At 37.9% G+C, this 17,797-nt stretch overlaps 4 protein-coding genes across 4 annotated transcripts; all 4 read left to right on the top strand.

Annotated features, from left to right (window-relative positions):
* The first annotated feature begins 2,867 nt into the window (after nucleotides 1-2,867).
* On the top strand, nucleotides 2,868-3,836 carry LOC131444016 (trace amine-associated receptor 1-like). The gene has a single exon (XM_058614128.1). It carries the CDS (start codon nucleotides 2,868-2,870, stop codon nucleotides 3,834-3,836), a length of 969 nt encoding a protein of 322 aa, XP_058470111.1.
* Nucleotides 3,837-6,915: 3,079 nt separating this feature from the next.
* LOC131444015 (trace amine-associated receptor 1-like) lies at nucleotides 6,916-7,884 on the top strand. Its single transcript, XM_058614127.1, has one exon. It carries the CDS (start codon nucleotides 6,916-6,918, stop codon nucleotides 7,882-7,884), a length of 969 nt encoding a protein of 322 aa, XP_058470110.1.
* Nucleotides 7,885-10,902: 3,018 nt separating this feature from the next.
* Nucleotides 10,903-11,871, top strand: LOC131444014 (trace amine-associated receptor 4-like). The gene has a single exon (XM_058614126.1). It carries the CDS (start codon nucleotides 10,903-10,905, stop codon nucleotides 11,869-11,871), a length of 969 nt encoding a protein of 322 aa, XP_058470109.1.
* Nucleotides 11,872-15,437: 3,566 nt separating this feature from the next.
* On the top strand, nucleotides 15,438-16,412 carry LOC131444013 (trace amine-associated receptor 4-like). Its single transcript, XM_058614124.1, has one exon. It carries the CDS (start codon nucleotides 15,438-15,440, stop codon nucleotides 16,410-16,412), a length of 975 nt encoding a protein of 324 aa, XP_058470107.1.
* Nucleotides 16,413-17,797: the final 1,385 nt, after the last annotated feature.

Genomic DNA, 17,797 nt, shown 5'->3' with positions numbered 1-17,797 from the left:
AATGTTGCACCACATGACGTGGAGGTGGAGGGCTTAATAATACAAGACATGCGAGCAGGAGCTGACAGTTTACAATTAAGATAAGGCAAGTTAAAATCAAATAAAACAGGCATGTGATCAGAGAACACAGCATCATATATCTGGATATTAAAAATGTCCAATCCATATGATAAAACCAGATCTAGTGTGTGTCCACCCTGCTGTATAGGACCATTGAAGTGTTGGGAAAAATCAAAAGAGTCAATAACATTTAAAAAGTCTTTGTATCTTGGCTTTTTGTGTGAGACTATTTCAAAATCAAGTTCTTCAAGCCACTGAACAAGCTGGCCTTCTGGATGTTTAAAATGAAAGAGCCAAGTTAGGCTGCTGTGGTCCATTCGAACTTTCTGCCAAGGAGAAGATGGCGGAACTGCCTTTTGTATCTGACAATATCTTGCAGCACCCATCTTGTCACACAGTATCTCTGATGGCTATGGCATGACTTTCTCTGAGTCTGCGATAGCACTGCACCAATGCTGTGGTTGGAGGCATCAGTGTCCAATACATACTGCCCTCTGGATGCTGGATAAGCCAGGATTGGGACAGCAGTCAATTTCTCTTTGGGTAGCAAGCAGGAAAGCTTCCTGCTGGGTCTTACCCCAATCAAACACAGCTGACTTGAAGGTTGTTAAGTGGACTAGCAAGCTCTGCAAAGGCAGTAACAAAACGCCGGTCTAACAAAATAAAAACTTGTAACTGCTGAGCAGTTGTGGGTGCCATTCCTGCACATCATCTATCAGTGCTGGGTTGGGACTTATTCCTTCTCCACTGACCTCATGTCCCAGGAAGAGAACCTTGTCTCTTAATAGTTGGCACCTGTTGGGTTTAAACTTCTACCTATAAATTTGGAGGTGTTCAAGGACATCAGCCAAGCGTTGCAAGTTCTCTTCGACCCTTCTGCCCAGGATATTAATATCATCCAAGTAAAAGAAAACAATCCTAAGGGCCAGCTCTGAAATGTGCCAGGTACATTTCAGAGGCCAAATGGTATCCTGGTGTACTCATAAAGGCCATATCTGGTAATGAATGCCACAGCATAGTCCTCCCTGTTGCCTCCATTGAGTGATGGGTAGATATTGTCCCATTGTCAACATACACCTGGCGACCAGCAACAACACTCACATCAGCAGCTTGCTTTGCATCTAGGCCCGGAAGAAAAGAGTCATGAATTTTGCCAACAAAGATATCCAAGGTGATTTTTTTTGGCTTCTGGTTTCTAAGAACAACTTCATTCAATTTTATATCAATACAAGCTGGGGCCTCTTTTTGTTGTGTGGCCCAGCCTAGGGGTGGGCAGTGGGTCCTCTTTGTCAGAAGATCTCTCTAGATCTCTGGGCTTGTGGTTGCTTGTTGGGCAAGGTGACCTTGAACACTCTATCATGATGTGCCCTGCTTCCTCACAATGAAAACAGCTGGCTCTGCTCGTTTGACTTTGGCTGGGTGATCACATTTTCCAGCTTTGAGAATCTGAGTGCAGTGTTTGCCTTCTTCCATCCTGTTATTCCTGTGCTCTGTCTCCAAACTGTGCGGTGTGCCCCCAATAACATTAGCTACCTGCTGCAGGTTTATTATCCCTTAACCCTTATCCCAAACCTTAACCCTAACCAGTCAATGCCTAATCCTGACTTTAACCTAACCACATTGAAATCTTAAACCTACACTTAAAACTACAGTTCCTCATAAATTAGGTTCTTCCTCATTAAAACCAGGGTTTGGTCTCCATGTGTGTTATGCTACAAAATGTTATAAAGAGGTGACAACAACATCATGGCAACCTTAGTATACAACAACACTAGCTTTTGATTCTGTGGATAATAATCAGAGGTAAAATTAGATATTAAAGCCAGGCATAAACCCTTATGCTGATTTGAAAAAAAAGTCAAAAAGTCAGAAAGTGGCGAAACACAAACAATATCCAATGGTTTTATATTTTATAAGGACAGAATTTGATGGAATGTCCCAATTGGAGAACGTGGAACTTGGGTCTGAGTCTGGCAAGTTCCAGTGGAAGGAATGTGGTCCTATGTTGTTGTAGCTCATCATTTCCAATGCTCAATATGTTGTGTGGTCAGAGATGGTTTTCCCTGGTTGTAAGTGGTTATTTAAATTACTGTTGTGAGTTTGCTCCTGGAATCCATACTGCTCCCGCCTTTACATTGTTCAAATAAGTCAGAATTTAGTCTAATTTTCTCTAACATCTGGGATCTTTTTGCCCAGAGTACTGCTGCTGAGTGAAAATGTTGTCTTGTTTTGACCATTCTCTGGTCAAACACCTGCTTCTATGGCACCAACAAACATGCAAAATAAGTCACTATATCAACCGTCTAAGAAATTCTGATGCTTGGTTGGAACATCAGGAGGTCGTCACAACCATATTAACATGCCTAAATGAATTGAGTTGCTGCCGTGAGGTTGGCTGGTTAGACAGACAAACACTTGAACAGATATACCTAATAAAGCGGCCAGTATATCATAGTAAAAGGAGCTGTTTAAAATGAAAGACAGTAGTTCAGGCCCCTTTAGAGCCCAAATACCTTGATTTAACACAGATTGGTGGGTTTTCTGACTTTAAGTCATAATAGTCTATGACTATTACTAAACACTAAATATTCAGTATAATGACCTACTTTACACACACCTTTCTTGACTTGAATATGCTAATTAGCTTGAACATTATTTATAATTCTCACCTTCTCCTCACCAGCAGGGAGAATGGAGACATGTTTCATGACATATGTTCAAACTAGGATTAAGAGGAAAGCAGGAAACAGAGACTTAACACTGTTGTATGTTAGTCACTTTTTATACTGATAAATGATAATTTAAGCATGGAGTCTTCAGATGTTGCAGAGCAGTTTCTTTTCAATCAATCAGCAAATGTGCCTGACATAACTGCAGTGACTATTTCATATCTTTTTTGTATTTTTGCTGGCTCTTTGTCAGTTCTCATAACGTTTGGAAACCTACTTGTAATAATGTCTATTGCTTACTTCAAACAGCTCCACACTCCTACAAACTTCCTGATGCTCTCTCTGGCTGTGGCTGACCTGCTCGTTGGACTTTTAGTTATGCCTTTCAGTGTTGTGCTTTTTGTGAGCTCATATTGGCGTCTTGAAGATTTACTTTGTAAAGTGCGAGGCAGTTTAGATGTGTTAATGTGCAATTCTTCCATTTGGAACGTGTGGTGCATTTCTGTTGACAGATATTACGCAGTGTGTCAGCCTCTGAGATACAGAACTAAAATAAATGTCCGTGTCGTTTGGATCATGATCATGGTGTGCTGGACTATTGGCACTCTAAATGGAATTATTCTCTCATTAAAGGCTCCAGAAAAAGGACACAAAAACAACAAATGTGCTTCAATTCAAGTTCAAACACAGAATACAATAGTTGTGGCTGCTGTTTTTGCATTTGGCCTCCCAGCTGTAACAATGTCTTCTATCTACCTAAAGATTTTGATGGTAGCACATAAACAGGCACGCAGCATCCTAAACATGGATAAATCTGGTGCAAATGTCAGTAAAATGGAGAGAAAGGCGACTAAAACTCTGGCTATTGTGGTAGGAAGTTTTCTCATGAGTTGGAGTCCTTACTTTTTTTGCATCAGCTTTTATCCTTTGAGCAATTATACAATACCAATTAATGTGCTTCAAACATTTAAGTGGCTTGGATGGTCAAATTCAATGTTTAATCCATTTATTTATGCTTTCTTTTACAGCTGGTTTCGATCAGCTTTTAGGATGATCATTACAGGGAAAATATTTACAGATGATTTTTCTAATTCTAAACTCTTTTGATTCGTTATTTGATTCATTGACTTACTCTATTATATTCATTATTATTTATTATGCCTACATATTTCTGTATTCATCTATGATATTCATGTACAAAGTTTGTCTGTGCTATGCAATAACCGTCTGTTTTTGTAATGCAGTGTATAGAAAATGATAAAGTGATGCATCTGTCTTCAACAATCTGATGGGTCAGTAATTCTACAAACTTAATATTTGTGTCTGCCATTATTCCCATTTTACACACACTCAAGAAAGTCCTAGAGGAACACACAAGTAATGCAAGAAATTACTGAAGAAATTACTGAATGTATGAACAATCTTCATTTTGTCATAGTTATTTAAACCTGTTCCTTGACTATATGTTTCTAATGCATTTAGGAAGTAATCATGATATTAATTATTAATATAGGCTATTTACAAAAATGGGGATTGACTTTTATTCAGTATATTATCCCTTCTAGCCTTCCTTATCTAAAGTAAAAGTATATTAGTGCATATTGCCCTCATGAAGCAGTTTCAAATGCACTAGAATATTTTATAAATGTTAATACTGTGTCTGCAGTTCCCCAAGTTATGCATAGCCACAAATATGTATGTGTCCTCACTCTTACGTCATCACAATCTTACCTGGCAAATGCCGATTTCTCATCAAATAAACTTGTGAACTGCTATTTGGCAATAATCAGAACATCTATATTATTATTTATTATCCATATTATCTTGATATATTATAAAAATAAAAGTTAAGTTTATTCATTTTTGAGAACTTGATGAATCACTGAAATAATGTTGACTTTGAAAGATTGTGATTAAAGTGTGGCTGGCTTTAGATAATAAAAGGCAGTCCTTCCTAATTTTCTTTCTGGGTCCTTAGATGCAGAGTGAACATTAAATATTAAAGGTGCCATCATATGGCCCTTCATTTCATGTTGCACTTCTTTATGCACAAATGTTATCTCACCCACAACATGGTGACCCTGCAGAGGGTCCCAGACCCTCTAAAGTGGTTAGGACCGTTACCCTGTGTACTCAATTCCCTTGTAAGTCGCTTTGGATAAAAGTTGTCTAACTTGAATAACTGGAGACACTAAAATTACATTAATCATAATAAGATCAAGACAGTGAAATTACATAAAAATCAACATTAAAATTATAAGAGATAAAAGTGTGATTTGCCAATAAAAATTGTCTTAACAATGCACTAAAATGATTACTTGAGAATTTCAGCAAACAGTCATGTTTTCAGGCCTGATTTAAATGTGCTGACAGTCTAAGCAGACATCAGGTGTTCAGGAACTTTGTTCCACAGGTGAGGAGCAGGATAATTGAATGCTGCTACACCCTGTTTGGTTCTGCATCTGGGAAACACACAGTCAACCTGTTCCTGATCATCTTAGGGCTCTGGATGCTTCATAGGGAACTAAATAGTCTAGGATGTATTTTGGTTCAAGACCATTCAGTGCTTTGGAGACCAAGAGTAAGATTTTGAAATCTATCCTTTGATTTGAAGGAAGCCAGTGTAGTGATCTGAGGACGGGTGTGATGTGGTCCAGTTTCCTGGTATTAGTCAGGACTCTGGCAGCAGTATTCTGGACTAGCTGCAGCTGCCTGATTGATTTTTTTGTTAAGACCAGTCAAGACACCAGTACAATGATTTAGTCAGCTAAAAATGAAAGCATGAACAAGTTTTTCTGTGTCTCGTTTGGACAGAAAACCCTTGATCCTTGCAATGTTCTTCAGGTGGTAATAGGCAGACTTAGTGATAGTTGGTTGTTAAACTTCATGTCTGAGTCAATAATTACACCAAGATTTCTGGCTTGATTTGACATGAAGTAAAGGTGAGCACTGACCTTTGACCTTTCATTTTGGGGCAAAAAACAATCACTTCTGTCCTCTCTGCATTGAGATGGAGAAAGTTCTGGCACATCCACTAATTTATTTGATGAATACATTTACTCAGTGAAAGTAAGGGACTGTAGTAAAGCTAGCGAAACACTAACAATATCCAATGGTTGAATATGTTGACGGTGAATGACTAGGATTGGAAAGTGGTGCGGCAAACTAGCAGCTACAGATGGAAAAATTTGGATACAAAGGTTTGGGTGTCACAGGACATTGATGGCCACAACAAACCCTGCAATTGAAGGCCAGCATGTGACCAAAAGCTGGATGACAGAGGTTGATGGAATGTCCCCATTGGAGAACCTGGAACCTGGCAGAATCTGGCAAGTTCCAGTGGAAGGAATGTGGTCCTGTGCTTTTGTAGCTCATTATTTGCAATGCTCAACATGTTGTGTGGTCAGAGATGGTCTTCCTTGGTTGTAAGTGGTTATTTAAAATACTGTTGTAAGTTTGCTCCTGGAATCCATACTGCTCCTGCCTTTACATTGTTCAAATAAGTCTGCGCTATTTTCCTCTAACATCTGGGATCAACAAGATCTTTTTGTCTAGAGTACTGCTGCTGAGTGAAAATATTGTCTTGTTTTGACCATTCTCTGGTCAAACACCTGCTTCTATGGCACCAACAAACATGCACAATAAGTCACTATATCAACCGTCTAAGAAATTCTGATGCTAGGTTGGAACATCAGGAGGTCGTCTCTACCATATTTACATGCCTAAATGAATTGAGTCGCTGCCGTGAGGTTGGCTGGTTAGACAGACAAACACTTGAACAGATATACCTAATAAAGCGGCCAGTATATCATAGTAAAAGGAGCTGTTTAAAATGAAAAACAGTAGTTCAGGCCCCTTTAGAGCCCAAATCCCTTCATTTAACACAGATTGGTGGGTTTTCTAAACTTAAGTCTATGACTATTACTAAACACTAAATATTCAGTATAATGACCTACTTTACACACACCTTTCTTGACTTGAATATGCTAATTAGCCAGAACATTATTTATAATTCTCACCTTCTCCTCACCAGCAGAGAGATTAGAGACATGTTTCATGACATATGTTCAAACCAGGATGAAGAGCAAGGCAGGAAACAGAGACTTAACACTGTTGTATGATGATGCATGATCTGTCTTTGTCTTAATGTTAGGCACTTTTTATACTGATAAATGATCATTTAAGCATGGAGTCTTCAGATGTTGCAGAGCAGTTTCTTTTTAATCAATCAGCAAATGTGCCTGACATAACTGCAGTGACTATTTCATATCTTTTTTGTATTTTTGCTGGCTCTTTGTCAGTTCTCATAACGTTTGGAAACCTACTTGTAATAACCTCTATTGTTTACTTCAAACAGCTCCACACTCCTACAAACTTCCTGATGCTCTCTCTGGCTGTGGCTGACCTGCTAGTTGGACTTTTAGTTATGCCTTTCAGTGTTGTGCTTTTTGTGAGCTCATATTGGCGTCTTGAAGATTTACTTTGTAAAGTGCGAGGCAGTTTAGATGTGTTACTGTGCAATTCTTCCATTTGGAACGTGTGGTGCATTTCTGTTGACAGATATTATGCAGTGTGTCAGCCTCTGAGATACAGAACTAAAATAAATGTCCGTGTTGTTTGGATAATGATCATGGTGTCCTGGAGTGCCGCCACTCTAAATGGAATTATTCTCTCATTAAAGGCTCCAGAAAAAGGACACAAAAACAACAAATGTGCTTCGATTGAAGTTGAAACACAGAATACAATAGTTGTGGCTGCTGTTTTTGGATTTGGCCTCCCAGCTGTAACAATATCTTCAATCTACCTAAAGATTTTGATGGTAGCACATAAACAGGCACGCAGCATCCTAAACATGGATAAATCTGGTGCAAATGTCAGTAAAATGGAGAGAAAGGCGACTAAAACTCTGGCTATTGTGGTGGGGAGTTTTCTCATGAGTTGGACTCCTTACATTTTTTGCATCAGCTTTTATCCTTTGAGCAATTATACAATACCAGTTAATGTGCTTCAAACATTTAAGTGGCTTGGATGGTCAAATTCAATGTTTAATCCATTTATTTATGCTTTCTTTTACAGCTGGTTTCGATCAGCTTTTAGGATGATCATTACAGGGAAAATATTTACAGATGATTTTTCTAATTCTAAACTCTTTTGATTTGTTATTTGATTAATTTACTTTATTATATTTATTATTATTTATTATGCCTACATATTTCTGTATTCATCTATAATATTCATGTACAAAGTTTGTCTGTGCTATGCAATAACGGTCTGTTTTTGCAATGCGGTGTATAGAAAATGATAAAGTGATGCATCTGTCTTCAACAATCTGATGGGTCAGTAATTCTATGAATTTAATATTTGTGTCTGCCATTATTCCCATTTTACACACACTCAAGAAAGTCCTAGAGGAACACACAAGTAATGCAAGAAATTACTGAATGTACGAACAATCTTCATTTTGTCACAGTTATTTAAACCTGTTCCTTAACTATTTTGTTTCTAATGCATTTAGGAATTAATCCTGATATTAATTATTAATATAGGCTATTTACAAAAATGGTGATTGACTTTAATTCAGTATATTATCCCTTCTAGCCTTTCTTATCTAAAGTAAAAGTATATTATTGCATATTGCCCTTATGAAGGGGTTTCAAATGCACTAGAATACTTTATAAATGTTAATACTGTGTCTGCAGTTCTCTATTTTATGCATAGCCACAAATATGTATGTGGCTACATATGCCACAGTATAGTCCTGCCTTTGCCTCCATTGACATGGGTAAATTTCAACATACACTTGGCAACCAGCAACAACACTCACATCAGCAGCTTGCTTTGCATCTAGCCCCAGAAGAAAAGAGTTATGGATGTTGCTGACTTCTGATTTCCAGGAACAACTTAATGTTGCCTGAAACAGACATTTTGCTTCCTACTCCCACATTCCACAAATAGATCTTGCTGAGAGGTTTTCATATCTCTACTGGGAGCATGTTATAGACTACTTCAGATATTACTGTGGCTTATGCACCAGTATCAACAATTGCTTTGACAGGCAGGCCATTCACTTTTATCTCAATACAATCTGGGGCCTCTTTTTGTTGTGTGGCCCAGCCGTGGGGTGGGCAGTGGGTCCTCTTTGTCAGTAGATCTCTCTAGATCTCTGGGCTTACTACATGTGGGAACATCTCTGTGGCGTGTTGGGCAAGGTGACCTTTGAACACTCTCTCATGATGTGCCCTGTTTCCCCACAGTGAAAACAGCTGGCTCTGCTTGTTTGACTTTGGCTGGGTGATCGCATTTTCCAGCTTTGAGAATCTGAGTGCAGTGTTGGCCTTCTTCCATGCTGTTATTACTGTGCTCTGTCTCCAAACTGTGCGGTGTGCCCCCAATAACTTTAGCTGCCTGCTGTAGGTGCTCCAATGTTAAATGTAGCTGTTCAACTCTGTCCTTCAACACTTTAAATTGATCCTAAAGTGACATAATTGGAGCTCTGTAAACATCTGGAGACAAGACAAAAGTTGTCTGGCCAGGATATACATCTGGCCCTCCCTGTCCTTGTCTCCCCACAATACTCCTGATGGCTGGGCAGGCAGCGGGTGAATGGGTATGAAAGATGATTGATAGAAAATGGGCTGCGCATAGATGCGCTCTATGAAAGTGTGAGTGAATGGTAAAATTGTAGTGTAAAGCAGCTTACCAGTTAATGCCTAATCCTGACTTTAACCTAACCACATTGAAATCTTAAACCTACACTTTGCTAGTTCCTCATAAATGAGGTTCTTCCTTGTTAGGACCAGGGTTTGGTCTCCATGTGTGTTATGCTACAAAATGTCATAAAGAGGTGACAACAATGTCATGGCAACTTGAGTATACAACGACACTCGTTTTTGATTCTGTGGATAATAATCAGAGGTAAAATTAGATATTGCCACAAAGCCAGACATAAACCCTTAGGCTGATTTGAGAATAAAGTCAAACAGTCAGAAAGTGTTGAAACACTAACAATATCCAATGGTTTTATATTTTATAAGGACGGCAGAATTTGGAATGTCCCCATTGGAGAACCTGGAACCTGGCAGAGTCTGGCAAGTTCCAGTGGAAGGAATGTGGTCCTATGTTGTTGTAGCTCATCATTTCCAATGGCCAACATGTTGTGTGGTCAGAGATGATCTTCCCTGGTTGTAAGTGGTTATTTAAATTACTGTTGCAAATTTGCTCCTGGAATCCATCCTGCTTCCGCCTTTACATTGTTCAAATAAGTCAGAATTTAGTCTAATTTTCTCTACTGTTTACATTGAACAGTAGATGTATGTGTAGTATCAGACTCAGCTGGATTATTAACATGTGCATTCCATTGCATTGAAAAGTAAGCAGGAAACTCCTCATTGGGGTCACGAGCATTACCTAGGACAGTTTTACGACACATTTATGGGCCAGTCCTCGGCCAGTGCTGGATAAGGCTTGTTGAAGAAACACAGATACTTCTTATATTGGAACTAAGTGGTCCCGATGTCAAACCTGTTCTTGTTTCTCTAATATTTACGATCATGTGTTTAGGAAGAGGATGTTAGAGATAACCTTTAAAAAGTGTGGTCCAGCTCACAGGGGCCAGAATTGTTCGGCGATTCGGCAGGAACACATTCTACGGAGCTGCTGCAGAGCTTGGTCTGATGCCTGACTTGTAACCAAATAAAATCCCTTTGTTCGGTACAAGTCCTGTGTCAGAGGGGTTGTTTACACCATCAACTCATCACCTATCGTTCGTAAGAAAAAGGAAGCCTGACAAAAACGACTATACCTAACAAAGCGGCCAGTATATCATAGTAAAAGGAGCTATTGAAAGACAGTAGTTCAGGCCCTTTTGAGCCCAAATCCCTTGATTTAACACAGATTGGTGGGTTTTCTGACCTTAAGTCTATGACTATTACTAAACACTTAATATTCAGCATAATGACCTACTTTAAACACACCTTTCTTGACTTCAATATGCTAATTAGCTTGAACATTATTTATAATTCTGACCTTCTGTTTCACAACAGATGTGCAAACCAGGATTAAGAGCAAGGCAGGACAAATGCAGAAACTTAACACTGTTGTATGATGATGTCACTTATTTCTGTTTTTGTCTTAATGTTAGGCAGTTTTTATACTGATAAATGATTATTTAAGCATGGAGTCTTCAGATGTTTCTCAGCAGTTTCTTTTTAATCAATCAGCAAATGTGCCTGACATAACTGCAGTGACTATTTCATATCTTTTTTGTATTTTTGGTGGCTCTTTGTCAGTTCTCATAACGTTTGGAAACCTACTTGTAATAATGTCTATTGTTTACTTCAGACAGCTCCACACTCCTACAAACTTCCTGATGCTCTCTCTGGCTGTGGCTGACATGCTAGTTGGACTTTTAGTTGTGCCGTTCAGTGTTGTGCTTTTTGTGAGCTCATATTGGCATCTTGAAGATTTACTTTGTAAAGTGCGAGGCAGTTTAGATGTGTTACTGTGCATTTCTTCCATTTGGAATTTGTGCTGCATTTCTGTTGACAGATATTACGCAGTGTGTCAGCCTCTGAGATACAGAACTAAAATAAATGTCCATGTCGTTTGGATCATGATCATGGTGTGCTGGACCATTGGCACTCTAAATGGAATTATTCTCTCAGTAAAGGCTCCAGAAAAAGGACACAAAAACAACAAATGTGCTTCAATTCAAGTTCAAACACAGAAGACAATAGTTGTGGCAGTTGTTTTTGGTTTTGGCATCCCAGCTGTTATTATATCTTCAATCTACCTCAAGATTTTGACAGTAGCACAGAAACAGGCACGCAGCATCCGGAACAATGCAACATCTGGTGCAACTGTCAGTAAAATGGAGAGAAAGGCGACTAAAACTCTGGCTATTGTGGTTGGGGTTTTTCTCACGAGTTGGACTCCTTACTTTCTGTCCATCAGCTTTCATCCTTTGAGCAATTATACAATACCAGTTAATGTACTTCAGTCATTTAAGTGGCTTGGATGGTCTAACTCAATGTTAAATCCGTTTGTTTATGCTTTTTTTTACAGCTGGTTTCGATCAGCTTTTAGGATGATCATGACAGGGAAAATATTCACAGATGATTTTTCCAATTCTAAACTCTTTTGATTCATTATTTGATTGATTGACTTGTAACTAATCTGGTCACATTTCTATATTCATCTATTATATTCATCTATAAGTTTGTCTGTGCTATGCCTGTTTTTGCAAAGCAGTGTATAGAAAATTAACATCGTAAAGTGATGCCTCTGTCTTCAACAGTCTGATGGGTCAATGAGTCTATAAACTTAATATTTATCTATTTTACTGTTTATGCCATTATTCCCATTATACACACACTCAAGAAGGTCATAGAGAAACATACAAGTAATGCTTGAAATTACTGAAGTGTTCTTTATCTAAAGTAAAAGTACATTAGTGCATATTGCCCTCATGAAGCAGTTTCAAATGCACTAGAAGATTTCATAAATGTTAATACTGTGTCTGCAGTTCACTATTTTATGCATAACCACAAATATGTATGTGTCTTCACTCTTAAGTTATCACAACCTGATTTGGCATATGCTGATTTCTCATCAAAGCAACTTGTGAACCACTGTTTGGCAATATTCAGAACATCAGTCAGTCATCATCTACCGCTTTATCCTCAACCAGAGGGTCGCGGGGGGTGCTGTGCCAATCTCAGCTACATCGGGCGATATTCAGAACATATATATTATTATTTATTATCTATATTATCTGAAAAAAAGTTGAGTTTATTCATTTTTGAGAACTTGAATCACTGAAATAATGTAGACATTTGTTTTTTCTTGTTTTGCTGAGTCTTGTGATTAATGTGTAGCTGGGCTTTAGATAATAAAAGGCAGTCTTTCTTGATTTTCTGTCTGGGTCCTTCTACTAGATGTGGTGTGAACATTAAATATTAAAGGTGCCATCGTATGGCCCTTCATTTTATGTTGCACTTCTTTTTGCATTAATTGTATCTCACTGTTTGTATTGTAATTGTAATTGTACCCTGCAGAGGGTCTAGGATAACCGCTTTATCTTACACATGATGGTCGCAGAGGAGCTGGAGCCCATCCCAGCTGACACAGGGCAAAATGCAGGGTACAACCCGGAAAGATCGCCATTGCATCGTAACATGTGCCTTTCTCTGAGGATGAGGTTGATAATGCAGGCCAGGGTCCTGCCTGTTACATGTCCTCCCATATCACAGGGAATAGATTTATTTTTGGCCTTTGCCCGAAGAGAATTCCAGGGAGGACTGATATCAGTTACACAGCCCTTCTGGTGCTCAGCCTTTTGTTAGCATGCTCTTGTCCATTGTTGTATTTGAATGGAAGAGTACTATCATTTCCATACAGTCCATTTACCTGTAAATGTCCGTGTCGTTGGGATCATGATTCTGGTGTCCTGGACTATTGCCACTATAAATGGAATTATTTTCACATTAAAGGCCCCGGACATAGGACAAAAAAACAACAGATGTGTTTTGTTTCAACCGAAAACACAGAGTTCCGTAGTTGTTGGAGTCTTTGTTGTATTTGGCATTCCAGCTATTTTGATGTTTGCAATCGACCTTAAGATTTTGATGGTAGCACAGAAACAGGCACGCAGCATCCTGAGCATGGCAAAATCTACTGCAGCTGTCAGTAAAGTGGAGAGTAAGGCAGCTTTCATCCTTTGAGCAATTATACAATACCACTTCATGTAATTCAGTCATTTAAGTGGCTTGGACGGTCAAATTCATTGTTCAATCCATTTATGTATGCCTTATTTTACAGCTGGTTTCAGGTCATAATAACACACAAGCTATGTGTATAACAAATTTTCAGTGCTGACTATTTAATTTCTAATACAGTTAGGAAATAATCATGATTTTAATTATGAATAAGAGGTGTCTAATCAAAGCAACCTGTCAACCGGATTCACTAACGTTCTCAATGAGCAAAAAAACCCCACACATTTAAGATTTTATTGATTTATTTTGATTAAATAAAATGCAGTGGCAAGGCATTCAAATTAAAAGAGACATGTAAAAATATTTGGTTTAATGAAAAAAAATTGCTTCCAGGGTATGTTGCACTGAAAGGACACAGCATATTGACTCCCAGAAATAAAATGGTCACATGCCTCTCCCTGTAAGATCCTTATAACCTTTACCATAACACATAACAAACATTATTAACAAATGTATTTCACGATCAAATGATATATTTCTTAAAGAAATAATAACATTATAACAACCTTTCTGCGTTAAAATGTCTAAGAATGACCAGACTAATGTCATATTTAGTTTGACTACTGTAGTTACAGTATAGAACTTTAGAGACATTTAGCTAAAATGTCTCTAAAGCCAAAGAAATACGTGTTCCTATTGAAGGTTACTGATTGTGTCATTCAGTTCAGTTACCTTATAATGATGTCATACTCTTTGTGGAGCTCCTGCTATGATTTTCATAGAGTTTGGCGTTAAAAAGTCTCGGATCTTGCAAGAAACATGTTACATTACTTAAAAAGGGGAAAAAGTGACCAGATTTACAGAGCTTCAAAAAAGCTAGTGTGAAAAGTCACTTACAGAAAATGACACAGAGGATCAGTCACTTAATCAGGAAGTAAGCTAAAGCTCATCATCCCATATCATACTGCTTGCCAAAGTCATCAAACTCAGTCTTTTATTATTGTTTTGATTGGCAGAGAGAGAGAGAGAGGGGGAGAGAGAGACGCCTAGCAGCAGAAATGACATAATGTACATTTAATTATTTGATGAGCCTCATGCTTTCTTTTACAGCTGGTTTCGATCAGCTTTTAAGATGATTACAGGGAAAAGATTTTTCTTATTCTAAACTCTCTTGATTGATCATTATATGGTTGACTGACTGATTTGAGTTATCAGGTCTGGCACTAAGGATGAATACATTATGTCTCATATCACTGTATTCATCTCATGTATTTATACAAATTCCATCTGTGCTATGCAGTAACTGTCTGTTTTTGCAACACAATGTATAGAAAGCCTCTTGACACTGGGTCCTCACATATCCCACGTAAATGTACCCCAATCTGGAATAATCCAGACATCCTGCGGAATAAAACAACATTAAAACTAACATCATGGCAAGAAAAAGGGTGGTGCGGTGCATGCTGTGGTGCCTTTTTTATTTTTATTTCAGTTAATGAAAATGTTTTTTTTATTTTATTTTTCGTTGTTTACTTAGTTTTCGTTAACTATAATAACCTTGCCAGTACAAAATGAACTGTTTATAATGAAAGACAGCACATTTGGGGGTGGGGGGTGGCGGTAAATCACGTGTTCTGTACAGTTTTTATTTTGGGCCAGAATCCTTTTACTTAACACAGAGTGATGGGGTTTATGGCCTAAAGTCTATGATTACAACTATAACTAAATACTAAATATTCATCATATTGACCTACTTTAAAGACACCCTTCTTGACGTGAATATGCAAATGTGCTTAAACATCATTTATAAACCTGACATTCTGCTCACCAGCAGAGAGAGAAGCGGCATCTTTCATGGCAGATGCTCAAACCAGGATTAAGAGCATGGCATGAAACATACAGTCTTTAAATTGCTGCATGCTTATGTCCATTATACTGTATGTGTATTTTTCTTGATATTAGGCAGGTTATGAAATATCAATGATATTTAAGCATGGATTATTCAGATGTTGTTGTTGCAGAGCAGCCTCTTTTTAATGAATCACTAAATGTGCCTGACATAACTACAGTGACTATTTCATATCTATTATGTATTTTTGGTGGCTCTTTGTCAGTTCTCATAATGTGTGGAAATCTTCTTGTAATAACCTCTATTGCTTACTTCAAACAGCTCCACACTCCTACAAACCTCCTGATGCTCTCTCTGGCTGTGGCTGACCTGCTAGTTGGACTTTTTATTTTGCCTTTCAGTATCGTGCTCTTTGTCAACTCATATCAGCATCTGAATGGTTTACTTTGCAAAATACGAGGCAGTTTAGATGTGTTACTGTGTGATGCTTCCATTTGGAACCTGTGCTTCATTTCTGTTGACAGATATTACGCAGTGTGTCAGCCTTTGAGATACAGAACTAAAATAACTGTCCGTGTCATTTGGATCATGATCATGGTGTCCTGGACTATTGCCATTCTAAATGGACTTATTTTCACATTAAAGGCCCCAGACAAAGGACAGAAAAGCAGCACGTGTGGTTCAATTCAAGTTAAAACACAGAGTACAATAGTTGTTGGAGTTGCTGTTGGGTTTGGCATCCCAGCTGTCGTGATGGTTGCAATCTATCTAAAGATTTTGACAGTGGCACACAAACAGGCACGCAGCATCCTGAGCATGGCAAAATCTGGTGAAACTGTCAGTAAAGTAGAGAGAAAGGCGACTAAAACTCTGGCTATTGTGGTGGGGGTTTTTCTCACAAGTTGGACGCCTTACTTTCTGTGCATCAGCTTTCATCCTCTGAGCAATTATACAATACCATTTCATGTACTTCAGTCCTTTAAGTGGCTTGGATACACAAATTCATTGTTAAATCCGTTTGTTTATGCTTTCTTTTACAGCTGGTTTCGATCAGCTATTAAGATGATTATTAAAGGGAAAATATTTACAGATGATTGTTCTAATTCTAAACTCTCTTGATTCACTGACGTGAGTAATCAGAGCTGGCATTATATCTCACATCTCTTTATTAATCTCATATATGTTTTTGCTTTTGCAATGCAGTGCATAGAAAACATCTTGGCAAGTGCATATTATGTAATATCTGCCTTCAACTATTTGATGCATCAGTGCCTATATAAAACCTAATATTTATCTCTTTTGTTGTGTATGCTGTTATTGCCATTCTGCACACACTGCATTTTGAAAGTGAATACAGGTAGTTTTAAATTTTGTTGCTGTCACTGTTACTAATAGTAGTTGTCCATGAACTTGTCTCAAGAATGTCCTAAAATAACACACAAGCAATGCTTCAAACTCATTTCAAGACTTATCTTGGCAGGTTATACCATATCCATGTAAGGAAATATAAGGTAACCTTGTTAAGCAAAAGTATTTTAGTGTACATTTAGCTTAACCTCATGAGCAGAACAAATGAGTTAAGACTTATGAAGCACAATGAGTATAAGAGTTTTACAAATGTTAATACTGTGTCATTATTTTATGTATTGCCACACATACACACATGTCTTATTCCTCCACACAGTGTCCTGTAACAGGTTGGGTACCTGAAAAAAGGCTGTGTAACAAGTGGAAAAAAATACATAAATTCACAGTCTGGCCACTGATATTGAACTAAACATGGGCAGGCAGCGGGTGGTAACAAATATATTTGTTTTTCTTAATTAAACAATTTTTAAGATGTGCATTATAAGATAAAAAGACTCATATCAAGCCAAAATTATTTTTTTATCTTGAAAGTCAAATTCGGCCAGCATTAATGAAGGGGGAAAAAGACAGCTTGCAGACTCACTGCATGTCTCCATTATGTTGGGGGACAACAGTTAATGGCAATCATTTTATAATAATAATAATAATAATTATTATTATTATTATAATAACAACAGGGGAAAAGACCATCAATATATGCCTTTAAAACTATTGCACAATCACTGTAATTGACTATAATATCTATAAGATATCCCAATATCCCAACAGTATTGAAGGAATGAATTTATGCACTGGCTCTCTCAACCCCTGTTTGTCACAGTATACATGCACAAAAGACACAGAGCGTTCCTTTAAGTGACTAAAAAGTAGTAATTTATTAAATCAAATGATTGAATCAATTAAGCTAAATAAATCAAAGCTTAACACAATGCTGTCGTTCCGTGGGAACCCCCGAGTAATCTTGTTGAGTATGTGAATGGGTTTCCGCACCATTTGTACTCAGCGGGAAAGATGGCAAAAAAAACAGCTGTCATCTTCTAAAGAAAAAATTAAATGTCTTTATGATCAAAAAGCAGAGCGTCTTGTGTTTTGTCCTGGAGATCAGGTTCTTGCTTTGTTGCCTTTGATAAACTCGC

The sequence above is a fragment of the Solea solea genome, chromosome 17, assembly GCF_958295425.1.
Source record: "Solea solea chromosome 17, fSolSol10.1, whole genome shotgun sequence".
Taxonomy (NCBI): domain Eukaryota; kingdom Metazoa; phylum Chordata; class Actinopteri; order Pleuronectiformes; family Soleidae; genus Solea; species Solea solea.
Note: the sequence above shows the minus strand (reverse complement) of the source record. Positions and strands in the feature narration are given on the sequence as shown.

What these genes read in the sequence shown, in the direction of transcription:
- LOC131444016 (XM_058614128.1), top strand. Translation starts at nt 2,868, where the DNA reads ATGGAGTCTTCAGATGTTGCAGAGCAGTTTCTTTTCAATCAATCAGCA.
- LOC131444015 (XM_058614127.1), top strand. Translation starts at nt 6,916, where the DNA reads ATGGAGTCTTCAGATGTTGCAGAGCAGTTTCTTTTTAATCAATCAGCA.
- LOC131444014 (XM_058614126.1), top strand. Translation starts at nt 10,903, where the DNA reads ATGGAGTCTTCAGATGTTTCTCAGCAGTTTCTTTTTAATCAATCAGCA.
- LOC131444013 (XM_058614124.1), top strand. Translation starts at nt 15,438, where the DNA reads ATGGATTATTCAGATGTTGTTGTTGCAGAGCAGCCTCTTTTTAATGAA.